The sequence below is a fragment of the Solanum stenotomum genome, chromosome 4, assembly GCF_019186545.1.
Source record: "Solanum stenotomum isolate F172 chromosome 4, ASM1918654v1, whole genome shotgun sequence".
NCBI classification, from domain to species: Eukaryota; Viridiplantae; Streptophyta; class Magnoliopsida; order Solanales; family Solanaceae; genus Solanum; species Solanum stenotomum.
The window spans coordinates 61,921,103-61,935,593 of NC_064285.1; the positions used below are offsets into that span (position 1 = coordinate 61,921,103).

The 14,491-nt window shown below is 34.6% G+C and overlaps 2 protein-coding genes across 2 annotated transcripts in view; one reads left to right on the top strand and one right to left on the bottom strand.

The window, feature by feature from the left end:
• Positions 1-4,020: 4,020 nt before the first annotated feature.
• LOC125861634 (receptor-like protein EIX1) lies at positions 4,021-6,254 on the top strand. The gene is made up of 2 exons (XM_049541493.1): positions 4,021-6,149; positions 6,227-6,254. The coding sequence occupies exons 1-2, from the start codon at positions 4,042-4,044 to the stop codon at positions 6,252-6,254; spliced, it is 2,136 nt and encodes a 711-aa protein (XP_049397450.1). The 5' UTR covers positions 4,021-4,041.
• Positions 6,255-10,549: 4,295 nt separating this feature from the next.
• Positions 10,550-14,491, bottom strand: part of LOC125863338 (cytochrome b6-f complex iron-sulfur subunit, chloroplastic) — a 324,107-nt gene continuing 320,165 nt past the window's right edge. Inside the window, exons 2-6 of the mRNA XM_049543527.1 lie at positions 13,263-13,307; positions 12,865-13,115; positions 12,018-12,135; positions 11,699-11,881; positions 10,550-10,840 (exon numbers count right to left, since the gene is read on the bottom strand). Of these exons, the coding sequence (XP_049399484.1) occupies positions 10,739-10,840; positions 11,699-11,881; positions 12,018-12,135; positions 12,865-13,115; positions 13,263-13,301 (693 nt within the window). The 5' untranslated portion in view covers positions 13,302-13,307 and the 3' untranslated portion in view covers positions 10,550-10,738. The remainder of the gene's footprint in view (positions 10,841-11,698; positions 11,882-12,017; positions 12,136-12,864; positions 13,116-13,262; positions 13,308-14,491) is intronic.

Genomic DNA, 14,491 nt, shown 5'->3' on the forward strand with positions numbered 1-14,491 from the left:
GACACAAAGCTAATGCTAGTGCACATGATTTCAATTCGGTTAGAACAAATTTGCAGACACTTGCTATGAAGTCAACATATACTCCAGAGCAGTATCAGAAAATATTGAGGTTCCTAGATGAAGAAGAGAAAACTGAAGAGATGGTCAACATGTCAGGTAATTTCAATGATCTTAATGCTCTCTTAGATTCACACAGAAGGGGTAGTTATGATGATGATATAAATGTCAATAATAAGTATGAAAGGTCTAGCAAACATGGTCATTGGATTGTAGACTCTGGGGCAACATGTCACATGACTCCTAAGTCTGAAAATTTGGATAATGTTAGTGGTCATAGCAAAAACATAGGAATGAGAGTTTATTTGCCTAATGGCCACACTACAGTGGTTACTCATTCAGGTAGTTGCATGATACATGCTGGAGGTGTATTAAAAAATGTTTTGGTTGTTCCTGAAGTTAAGCCTAACTTACTGTCAGTATCCCAATTGCAAGACAATTGAAATGTTATGTTCATTTCTTTCCTGAGTTTTGTGTTTTTCAGGACCTCTTCGATGGAAAGGTGAAGGGGATTGGTAAAGAGTTGGAAGGGGTATATTACTTTCCTAGATGCTCTCTCCAGACAAAGGCAATTGATACCACTGTTGCTACTAACAAGTGTTTCCTGACCAAGGCAGATTCACAATCATTGAGATGACATTATAGGATGGGTCATCCTTCATTTAGAGTCTTGAAGGAACTTTACAAAGATGTTACTCATGGTGTATGTGATAATTGTCCAATATGTCATTTAACTAAGCAAATCAGGCTTCCATTTCCCAAAAGTGTATCTAGAACAAGTGATATCTTTGATCTAATACATCTTGATGTATGGGGACTTTACAGAATTGTTACTCATAATGGTTTTAGATTTTTTCTAACTGTTGTGGATGATAATTCAAGAATGGTTTGGTTGTTTTTATTTGAAATTCAAAAGTGATGTTTTTGTTACCTTGAAATCATTTTTTGCTCTAGTTCAAATCCAATTCAGCAAGCAAGTTAAAAGAGTGAGATCAGACAATAGTACAAAAAATTTTAACAGAGAATGTAATGCATTATTTTCAACTTTGGGAATTATCCATGAGAGTAGTTGTCCACATACTCCACAACAAAGTGGAGTTGTGGAGAGAAAGCGTAGACACATACTTGAGGTGGCTAGAGCTCTTAGATTTCAGGGATCTATACCTACTGCATTCTGGGGTGAGTATGTATTAGCAACTGTGTATTTAATTAATAGGATGCCCACTAGTGTACTGCAAGGGCAGTCACCTTATGAGTTTTTTCACAAAACCACACCACACCTAGATCATCTAAAGACCATTGGTTATTTGTGCTATGACACTAAATCAATGAATGATGATAAGTTTTCCTCAAGAGCTGATGCATGTGTTATGATGGGCTACTCACTAACTTAGAAGGGATATCTCTTGTATAATTTGAGGATGAAGAAATTTATAGTTAGTAGAGATGTTGTATTCAAAGAACACATATTTCCATTCAGTCAAATACAGGGTCATCATGTACCAGTTTTTCCTGCACAATCATTTCTTGATTCTGATGATACACTGGTCAGATTACCAGTTAATGATGAGAGCCTAGATTTTGGTGTTCCAGTTCAAGAAGGTGGTGGTAATGAGATCAGTCATGACATGAACCAGATGCTGTTGATAATCATGAACATACTGAATTAGTCACAATGCATATTGACCCCCCTGCTGCTGTACACATTGATTCTCCTGATGCTGTACCCAAAAAACTCCTCCAAAAGGGCAGTCCATCCACCAGTGTGGATGAAAGACTATGTCACTCATGTTACTGATTCAGTGCACTCTTATTCATTAGCCACCTACATGTCTTATGATCATCTTTCCACCTTTTACCAAGCATATTCGAGTTAAATGTCTACAGACATTGAACCTAGTACTTATGAAGTGGCTGTGAAAGATCAGAGATGGGTAGAAACAATGAAACAAGAAATTGCAGCACTAGAAAGTAAAGGTACTTGGAAGGTTATGAGTTTGCCTCTAGGAAAGAAAGCAATAAGGTGTAAGTGGGTGTTCAAAATCAAGTGTAAGGCAAATGGAGAGGTTGATAGGTTTAAAGCTAGACTTATGGGTAACGGGTAAAGTCAGACTGATGAAATTGATTATCAAGAGACATTTTCACCAGTTGTGAAAATGGTCACAATAAGATCTATTATTGCCATTGTAGCTGTTGAAAATTGGCAAATATTTCAAATGGATGTTTTCAATGCCTTCTTGCAAGAAGATTTATTTGAAGAAGTTTATATGGAGTTGCCTAAAGGTTTCACAAGTCAGGGGGAACATAAGGTTTGTAGACTTATGAAATTGTTATATGGTCTTAAACAAACATCAAGGCAGTGGAATGTAAAACTTACAGATGCTATGTTGGCATCAGGATATACACAAAGTCATTTAGACTATGCTTTATTCACAAAGAGGAAGGGATCAACACTAGTGATAATATTAGTATATGTGGATGACCTGTTGATTACAGGGAATGATTCTATATTGATGCAAGAGACCAAACAAGTCTTGTATCATCATTTTAAAATCAACGATTTGGGGGAGTTGAGGTATTTTCTGGGAATTGAGTTCTGTAGATCAGACCAAGGAATCATTATGAACCAGAGGAAATATGCATTGGAGTTGATAACAGATGCTGGACTGTCAGGATGTAGACCATCATCAACTCCTTTGGAGTGTAACATGAAAATGATAAGTGCTGATTTTAGACAGGATGCAACACCTGAATTATTTACTGATGTGAATAAATATCAGAGCTTAATTGGGAAGTTACTATATCTTACAAATACCAGGCCTGATATTGCTTTCTCTGTTTAGTGTTTAAGTTAGTTTATGCAAAAGCCAACAATGTCTCATTAGAATGCAACATTAAATGTAGTCAGGTACATTAAAATAGCACCATGTCTGGGAATATTCATGAGTTCTGATAAACAAGCACATCTGACTGGATTTTGTAATGCAGATTGGGCTGCATGTCTCAATAGCAGGAGGTCAATGACTGGTTATCTACTGAAGTATGGCAACACTTTAATAGCATGGAAGTCCAAGAAGCAGAATACAATCCCCAGAAGTTCTGCAGAAGCAGAATATAGAAGTCCGGCTGCATTAACAGCTGAGATAGTTTGGGTAACAAATTTGTTCAAGGAACTAAATATGGATGTACATGAACCAATTATAATACATTGTAACAGCAAAAGAGCTATGCAAATAGCAGCAAATCCTGTATTTCATGAGAGAACAAAACATATCGAGATTGATTGTCATTTCATACGAGAAAGGATGCAACAAGGACTAATAAAGACAAGTTATATCAACACCAAGGAGCAACAGGCTGATTTGTTGACAAAGGCATTAGGGNGAATCTCACCTAACTTCACCTCTGTTTAGCATCCCTCCTACTTAGTACCTCACGAATTCATACCAAAATAGTTCTTACGAAAGTTTTAACTAACTTTTATATTAATTTGATATTTTAAAATTAGAATTTAAATATTCAAAAATTATACGAAAAATATTATAAATTGCAATCTTTACTCATACCTGATAAAAAATATATCTTAAAATATTAGTGAAAATTTATATTATTTGATTCTAAAAAAAAAAGAGTAAATGGTGAATTAAAAGGAGGGAGGAAGTAGATCAATTTCATATGTGAGCTTCAATAATGCAATTTATTGAACCCGAGAAACACGTAAAGAGTAAACCACTCAAGTCAACAAAGACCAAAACTTCATGATATTTTTCTTTCTAATAATAAAAATTTAATAACTTCTTCAAAATATTTGTCTAATAATTTTCGTTACAGCTCATGGAAGGTGTAGCTATACTTTCCCTTCTCATTGTTGTTATTATTTCATATGGATTTTCTTGTGTGCAAACTAATGAAATTCACTGCATTGAAAGTGAAAAAAATGCTCTTATAAAGTTCAGCCAGGGCTTCAAGAATCCGTCACGAAACATGTTATCTTGGAGGCTTGACGAAAATTGCTGTCAATGGAAAGGTGTGGAATGCGATAACACAACCGGGCATGTGATCACTCTTGATCTGCAAAAGCAATTCTTGCAAGGTGAGTTTAGGATTTCTTTACTTGGTTTGCCACATTTAAGACACTTAGACATGAGCCAAATTGATTTCCAGGGGGCACATATTCCTGATTTTATTTCCAATTTTAAAAACTTGGAGTATCTCAATTTGTCTAAAACGAATTTTAGGGGAGAAATTCCTGAGAATCTTGGCAATCTGTCGCGGTTGCAGTTTCTTGATCTGAGTGGTTATTATTCACTCCGTGTGAATAGCCTTAAGTGGATTCAGCCGCTCTCCTCTATGAAGATTCTTGATTTGAGTGGTGTTAACATGAGAAGCGCGGAAAACTGGCTACATGACATCAATATGTTAAGTTGTCTTTCAGAATTACGTTTGTCTGCTTGTCAGCTTACTACATTTCCTGAATTGCTTCCGAGTTTTGTGAATTTCACATCCCTTCGGATTCTTGATCTTTCATTAAACTATTTTAATACTAGGATTCCTAGCTGGTTGTTCAACACAAGCCACAATCTTGTTTATCTTAATCTTTCGACAAGTCAGCTGAACGGTTTATTTCCAAATGCCTTTGGCAACATGAGTTCACTTAGAGTGCTTGATCTTTCTGGGAACTCTCTCCTAGGCAATCTTTCACATTCCTTTGAGAAAATGAGTTCACTTTCTTTTCTTAATCTCTCAAGGAACTCGTTTACGGGCTATTTACCACCAACCCTGCCATCAAAGCTGAAATACTTGGATATTTCTTTTAATCAAATGAAAGGTCCTTTAGCAAGAAGCATCACACAACTTAAGCAATTAGTTGTCCTCAATGTTGCTCGGAACTCTTTCAAGGACTCGATTACAGAACATTTCTTGAATTTCACTGACTTGAGAGTGTTAGACTTGTCATCCAACTCATTTATCTTCAATGTAAGCGCGACTTGGATGCCTCGTTTTCAACTTGACTTTATAAGCCTGCAGTCTTGCGGACTTGGTGCACAATTTCCTCAGTGGATTCAGACACAAAAAGAGTTGTCATTTATTGATATCTCTCGTGCTAATATCTCAGGAGAAGTGCCTGATTGGTTGTGGAATTTTTCTGCCAAGGTTCATCATATATACCTTTCGCGAAATAATTTCACAGGGGAATTGCCTGAATTTAGAGAAAGAGTTCATTTTACACAATTGGACCTGAGTGATAACAATTTCCATGGTCCTTTGCCTCATTTTTCACCCAATATGATGACACTGATTTTGGCAAGAAACTCCTTTAACGGTACTATCGCTCCTGTATGTGAATCGCTTGTCATGAATAACTCTCTGAGTCTTCTAGACCTATCCTCAAATTCTCTATCAGGACAACTTTTAGACTGTTGGAGATATGGGAAGAATTTGCAAGGATTGAATTTAGGCCATAATGACCTATCAGGGGAGATACCTCATTCCATGGGAGAGCTTGCTAATCTCTTCTTTCTGCAATTGCAAAACAACAGTTTCTCCAAAAATCTGCCTTCATCATTGGAGAACGTAAGTGGACTAAAAATTCTTGATGTTTCTGAAAATAGTTTATCTGGAAAGATACCAATTTGGTTAGGGGAGAGTTTAAGTACTCTAGAGATTCTTAAATTAAGCAGAAACGGTTTTGACGGAATTATTCCCAGGGAGATTTGCCAGCTTAAATACTTGTATTTTTTGGACCTTAGTTCCAATGCACTATCAGGATTCATTCCAAGGTGTGTTGATAATCTCCGCACCATGTCCGGAGAAGAGGAGGCCCCTTCCTTTACTTATGGACCCTATGCAGATTACAGGATTCATGGAATGTTCGTTTTTAAGGGAAGCAGTTTGAAGATCTCTTTTTGGTGGTTCATCATAGTAATTGATCTATCAGACAACCAATTATCAGGGGATATTCCCGAGGAAATCACCAGCCTTACTGCACTGAAAGGATTGAATTTATCATGGAATCATTTCACAGGAACAATTCCACGTTACATTCACAAAATGCAGCTTTTGGAATCTCTTGATCTTTCAAGGAATAAGCTGTCATGTACATTTCCTCCCGATATCATACAACTTTTTTTTCTTGAGGTTGTGAATTTTTCTTTCAATAATTTGACAGGAAAAGTTCCACATGGAAAACAATTTGAAATCTTTAAGAATAGTTCTTATGTTGGAAATCCAAACTTGTGCGGAGCCCCACTCTCACGAGTCTGCTCGGATAATTTACGTGACGACATGATTGTCTGTAGTAGTAATAACAAGAATCAGGAGGTTCATGATGAGCAGGGAGAAAACAACAACTGGCTCGAGGAATTTTCGTTCTACATAAGCATGGGAATTGGATTCAATACAGGTTTCTTGTTATTTTGGGTTACTCTAATGTTGAAAACGTCATGGAGATATGCATTTATGAGGTGCCTGGAAAATATGGGCAATAAAATTTATGTCTTTGCTGCCATCAGATTGAGAAAAATTCAAGCAGCAAAGACAGTGACCAATTGTCCTAATTGAGCTGATTCTCTTTACTTTTCTCTCTTTTCTTATATAAAAATATTGTGTTTTGTATCATCTTTTTTTATTTCCAACTTGTTTGGATGGTTGCTATCGTATTGTTATTTTAAATATAAAGTTTGTTTTTATCGGTACTTACATTTTATTGTATTGTTTTTTGTTATGGAATGACTAAAAGTGTTATTTGTGTAACTATTGATTTGGTGTAATTGCACAATTACTTAAAATATTCTTGTTTTCTTACCCTTCATCCTAAAAGTTTTACCTTGTAACCTTCTTTTTGGTACCATTGTAAGACTTCTTAACAACTCGGACCATCTATGGGCAAATGTTTTAAAAAACAAATATAATAAGAGGAGAAGAGGTAATATGATGAAGTACTATCCCTACGACTCATATATTTGGAAAAGTCTTAGTAAAACCTTTCCCTTATTCCACAAGGGACTATCATGGAATGTGGGAAATGGAAATAAAATTCAGCTATGGGATGACAACTGGATTGAAGCCTCGTACTCTTTGCGCAAAGTAATCGAAGGCCCTCTAAATAAAAACGACTCCAATGCATCAGTATCTCAACTCATCATTAATAATAACTGGGACTTATCAAAATTATCCTTCGAGATTCCTAGAACAATTAGTGAGGCAATCCAAAATACCTACATCCAAACCTCTCCCCGAAAAAGTGATAATTACTATTGGAATACAAGCAACGATGGAGACTTTAGCACCAAAGGGGCTTACAATATCTATTTATCTGAAACTTGTAATCCTAATATCAATAAGAACATCAACTACAACTGGGTATGGAAAACCTTAGCTATAAACAAAGTAAAATTTTTTCTTTGGTTGTTTACTTTAGAAAAGTTCCCTACAGCTTTAGCTTTGTATAATAGGAACACAATAAGATATAAAACTTGCTACTCTTGCACAAATGAAGAAGAAAATGTAACTCATATTTTTATGGAGTGTCCAGATGCAAAACATATATGGAATAAGTATGGCATTATCATCATTGGACCAAACTTTCACAAAGAAATTCAAAAATTATGCTCATCAAGGCAGTACACTTCTGACTTCTCTAGGAAACTCGCAGATAGTGCCCACGACTTGCCTAGTCCCGATAATTCTTTGGAATATCTGGAAGAATAGAAACAATAAGCTCTTTAAAAATCAAAACATTAGTAGACTGCCCAGTACTCTACAAAATATCTCGTTCCAGGCAATAGAGTACTACCATTTAGTTCACTCCCAACCAAAGAAGCTACCTCGATTTATGACCCCTGTAGCATGGCACCGGCCGCCTGAAGGAATGCTTAAACTAAATATTGACGGTTCCTTTGATCAAAACTCAAAAATGGGTGGAACCGGTGGAGTTATAAGGGACCATCTAGGCAGTTGGATTGTAGGATTTTCTTGCAAAGTAAAAGTTGTTAATGCCCATCATGCGGAACTACTAGCTTTGCTCCATGGTTTGAATCTAGCACAGAAAATAAACATTCACCATTTGCTCGTGGAGACCGACTCTCAGGTATTACTTAACACCTTAGAAAGTTCTAAACCAATACACTCACACATTTATTCGGATTGCAGGTCAAAGCTCCTACTGATGGGAGGATCAACAATAAATTATATAATGAGAGAGGCGAACTATACTCAGTAGCAGACATATTAGCGGCGGAATATTGAAGGAAGACTAGACTATGGATCCAAATATGCATATGAACAAGTTGTTTGTTTTTGAAGCATCTCCTTCCTTTACTTTAAAAGCTCTTGAAGGAGATGTGAATGAAACTATATCATTTAGATTAGTTCCTTTTTGTATGGATGAACCTACTATATATTAAATAAATAAAATCCTTCCAATTCCAAAGCAAAAAAAAGAAAAGAAAGTACATGACATTATGAGATGATAGAAGACAATACAATCGATTCAAATGTTAAATTTATTAAAATAAGGCATAATACATATATTGGACCCTAAACTTGGCTTCAAATTTTAACTTTGACCTCCAACTTTCATAGTGCACAAATAGGCACTTTAACTTGTATAAAGTAGAACAAGTAAACACACGAGTCCTACATGGCACAATACATGTAGGACACCACGTAGGACAAAAAATGACATGTAGGATGCCATGTAGGACATGTATGTCTATTTGTTCAACTTTATACAAGTTAAAGTGCCTATTTGTGCACTATGAAAGTTGGAGGTCAAAGTTAAAATTTGAAGCCAAGTTTAGGGTNGACCTTAGTTCAAACGCACTATCAGGAGTCATTCCAAGGTGTGTTGGTAATCTCCTCACCATGTCCGGAGAAGAGGAGGCCCCTTCCTTTACTCATGGACCCTATGCAGATTACAGGATTCATGGAATGCTCGTTGTTAAGGGAGGCAGTTACGACATCTTTTTTCGCTGGTTCTTCATAGTAATTAATCTATCAGACAACCATTTATCAGGGGATATACCCGAGGAAATCACCAGCCTTACTGCACTGTGGGTCTTGAATTTATCACGGAATCATTTCACAGGAGCAATTCCACGTTACATTCACAAAATGCAGAATTTGGAATCTCTTGATCTTTCAAGGAATAAGCTGTCATGTACATTTCCTCCCGATATCATACAACTTTCTGTTCTTGAGGTTGTGAATTTTTCTTTCAATAATTTGACAGGAAAAGTTCCACATGAAAATCAATTTGAAACCTTTGATAATAGTTCTTATGTTGGAAATCCAAACTTGTGCGGAGCCCCACTCTCACGAGTCTGCTCGGATAATTTACATGACGACATGATTGACTGTAGTAGTAATAACAACAATCAGATGGAGGTTCATGAGCAGGGAGAAAACAACAACTGGCTCGAGGAATTTTCGTTCTACATAAGCATGGGAATTGGATTCAATACAGGTTTCTTGTTATTTTGGGTTACTCTAATGTTGAAAACGTCATGGAGATATGCATATATGAGGTGCCTGGAAAACATGGGCAATAAGATTTATGTCTTTGCTGCCATCAGATTGAGAAAAATTCAAGCAGCAAAGACAGTCAGCAATTGTCCAAATTGAGCTGATTCTCTTTACTTTTCTCTCCTTTCTTATATAAAAATATTGTGTTTTCTATCATCTTTTTTACTTCTAACTTGTTTTGATATATTGTTATTTTAAATATAATGTTTGTTTTTATTGACACTTGTATTTTACTGTAATGTTTTTTGTTATGAAATAATGAAAGTTGTTATTTTGTGTAACAATTGANGTGTTTTCTATCATCTTTTTTACTTCCAACTTGTTTTGATGTATTGTTATTTTAAATATAATGTTTGTTTTTATTGACACTTGTATTTTACTGTAATGTTTTTTGTTATGAAATAATGAAAGTTGTTATTTTGTGTAACAATTGATTTGGTGTAATTGCACAATTACTTAAAATATTCTTGTTTTCTTACCCTTCATCCTAAAAGTTTTACCTTGTAACCTTCTTTTTGGTACCATTGTAAGTTTATTCTTTCACTTTGCAAGTACGTGACATTATGAGATGATAGAAAACTATACAATCGATTCAAATGTTAAATTTATTAAAATATAGCAATATAATATATATAATACGACATATTATAAAACCATAAGATAACAACCACCTAAAGAAGTAGTTATTATGTTTGTATATTTACTCTTAATGAAAGTGGAGTAATGTAAATAAAATGATAAACAAAACCTCAAGGATATGACAGTGTGTGATCGTATAGTGGGGAAAATCATAAAGTCGTTTAAATCTTAATAAATACAAAAAAAAATACATATATTAAGAAATTTCTTCCCATCTACTCAAAGCTTTGGTGAGCTAAGATATTCGATATCTAAACTGGAGAAAGATAGTAAATATCTGATAATATTAATTGCTATGCGTATAAATTGATCCAGATACCATCGTTATAAAATGAAAATGAAAAAGAACAATTACAGAAAAGAACTGTATCCCAAATGAGAAATGTTATTTTGGGACTGCAAGGGTAATGTTTCAATAGTTACATTTTTTTTCTTTATAAAAAGAGGAATAAGCTTCTATGTAACAATGATACAAGAGAATATATATACTAATAATAGTAAAAGTTAGATGGGATTTCTAAGCCCACCATGGAGCATCACCAGTTCTGAAGTCTGTTTCAACCCATGGAACAAACACCACCTTCCCATCATCAATGTCTGCATGAGCCAATGCCAAGGACTGTGCCAACAAAAAAAAACCACAATGTTAGTATCAGTGTCAGGTCCATTTGAACCTAGTACTTTCGAGCCGGAACATAAATTTATGTGTAAACATCCATAAAAATAGTAAGAAAATAGTATTGTAGACATTGAAATTTTGTGAAACTCATGCGTTCAATTCTAATAGGAACTCTACAAGATGTATTCGATTCCAGTTAGGACTCTTTGAGACTACTCTACCTTAAACCCTAACTTATGTCTATATAAGGGGTATTATATTTCCTTAAAGTAGCATCTTGAATATCCCGTCAACTCTTGGAATATTCATCCTTAATTCGAGAAATATGCTGCTAACAGCCCACGGAAAAAATCCAGAGAGAAGAATAAGGCTTGAATTACGGAAAAAATCCAGAGAGAATAATAAGGGAGAAACAAAATTGCACCAATATTGTTTTATCAATAATATTCTTATTTCTTCATATCTTGTTTGTGATTGATTTGTTTTTCATATATGTAAAATTTGTTGTAAACAAGTAGATATGAATGCACAACTATAAAAATACATGAATTTAATGGTAAAAACGTTTCTAAAGGTTGAACATGTAAAGTTTAGATCCTAGATTCGCCCTACTAGTGAGGGTGTAAACATAGCATGTGTCATTATAAATATTGTCTCTAACCAACCAAAATCACTGAATTTAAAATGAGCATGATCTTAATATATATATTCTTATAAATTGTTCGAGCTAGAATGTGTTCAGTTAAACCAACAGAAGCCGCCCTAAATTTGCCTCGAAGCCAAAAGGCAAACGGCTGATTGATAAGAAAAATATAAAGACAAGTACTAGAGCATTTAAAACAGGGGTTTTAAACTTACCAAAGGAGCAGGTCCTCTAACAACTTTTCCTTGATTGTTGTACTGAGATCCATGGCAAGGGCAAATGAACTTGTTCTCAGCAGTATTCCACGGCACGACACAACCAAGGTGAGTGCACACAGCATTGATACCATAGGTCGCGAGTGTTCCATCGTTCTCCACAACAAGGTAAGTAGGATCTCCCTAAAATGACATTGCAACAATATAATATAGCATGTTGGAAAGAATTGCTTAAATGTGCCACGGATTTGTTAAGATGATCAAGGTAACACTAAATTTTGCAAAGAAACTATGACACTGAATGAAAATGTATGAGTACCTTTAGTCCTTGTGTGAGGGTTCGAGTTCCAGGTGAATGAGTTTTGAGCCATTCAGTTACAACAACATCATTGCCATTAGCATCTTTGGCAATGGTACCACTATTACCACCTCCTGATCTGTTGATCAACTCCCAATAGAACGACAAATCACGATTCATGGTTAGTTACACAAACGTAACAACAATGCCTCGAATGAGATAGATAGATAGATAGACAGATAGATTGATCAAGTCCGTCTAGTGATATACAAAAGCAATAGTATACCAATAATTCTTGCTATAACACCCTGTTTCTTCCTTTATCTTTAGTGAGTTACAAAGGAATTGTTAAGATCAAGTTTCCAAGGCATTACATTTGTCTATATGTCCATATCGACTTAGAAGTGAATAAAAATGAACATAGCTCAAGCCTATTTGAATTGACTTATTTTAGGTGCTTTTAAACAAATTACAACTAATCGAATCGACATCAACAAAATTACAACTAATCGAAGAAAAAACCTTATCAACAAGAACAAATTTTAAACTATTAAGATCTTGCGAACATATAATTAAGTAAATAAAAGTATGTTCTCGTACTATTAAAGCTTGTCACAGACTTCATTATAACTTACTATACCAATCATCCGAATTATTCTCCATATAATTATAGGTTCCTTTATGCCCACATCATTTGTAATACTCCTTCAGTAACACGTTAAAGTTATGCAGATATTAGTTATGTAGTAGTTATAATTATTCTATTTTCTTCTGCCCCACACAACTTACTTCATAATTAGCTATCAAACGTTGTATAACTTATACAAAAAGTAATACATCAATACGAGGAAAGGAAGAAAGAACTAACCCAGGAGGTGCAAAGAAAGTAGCATAAGGTACAAGCATTCCACCAGTTGGTAGTGCAAGTGCACCCAATAAAAGCAAATTCATGAGATTCCTTTTTTCCATATCAGGCACTCTATCATCTGCTGGAATGCTAGCTGCCATACATTTCACTTTCATCCTCTTATCCTTTCCCATTCCATGACCATTAATCTTCATCGGCTTCACAAGCAACGCTTGTGAAACCGATGAAACACCACTTTTGCTTGAGCATAGCTGAAAATTATAACAAAAAATTGTTACTGTGGCAGAGTCAGAATTTTCACTAAAAACTACATACACATAACAAGTAATTTTTAATAATATTTATATATACAGTATAATTTTTCGATGGGTGTTATCCTAACTAGCTCCGCGCATTACCTGAGAAGGAGTTACATGAGAAAGAGTGGAAGAAGCCATGTTAATGCGTGTTGAGAAGAGAGGAAGTGGATGGATGTTATTCTTGTAATGTAGAAAAAAAATAGATTACTAGAAAGATGATGAGAGTCACTCAATGACTAGATAAGGCAAGTAGCTAGTAGAGCCACACATTTAGATAATAGCCTTTTTTCAATTGTTTCTATTTTCTATTGTTGGATTATGAATTATCCACTTTACATTTCATATCCAACAAATGAGTTGTTTGGGTCTAGTTGGGCTCATAAATTAACTTTAAAACCACTGTTGTATAATAAGTATAAAATTTTGGAAATGGGCCTTTATTTGGTTTGTGTCTTAGTAGCTTAAATTGCATTTGAATTTTAAAATGGTAAACTTACAAAAATTTCATTAGTTTAGGAGATAATTACTTAGATATACACTAGTTTATAACATTACAAAGCTTACTAGATTTTGGTATGTTTAGATACGTTCAAATACATGAATCTTGGGATATATGAGGTTAAAATTATGTGTAATTTGTTCTAGATATATTATATCCAAGTGAATTTATATGTATATTTGGGATATATAGACAAATATTGCTTGCCACTCTACTATCTCAATCGCATATCTGGAATACGTAGACAAATCTCGCTCGCCTTTCTCCTGTTCTCGTTCACCTCTCTTCCTATTTCAGTGTATCTGGTAGTAAAAAAATATGTATCTAGGTGTATCTGACTTGAAATTTGGTATAAAATTATTTATTAGTGAGACAAAATATAATAATTTCAAACTATAGGGAGACTTAATAAATATGATAAGGATGTTTGTGTAATCGGGTAAAATTTTGTTTGGAGCATAATTATTATTAGTAGCTAAAAGTTGTCTAATTATGATTGGTAACTACTGGTTTGAAGTTGAATCTGTTCACTAGCGACTGTTTTGGAGTTGTATCAGTCCGTTCAATTTGATTGTATCAACACATAATATTTCGCTAGATACATTGTATCAATTCGTTCAATCTAGTTATATTAACACAAACAATATCATTGGATACATTATAGTTATGCGCAAGTAAAATACATTGTATTATCGTTTTGTATGAATTGTATCAGTACATATAATACACTTTACAATCATCACCACAAATACAACAAATATGCACACAACATATATATACTTTATATAGATGCAACATACACTTGTAAAATGGTCAAATCCCCCCCCCC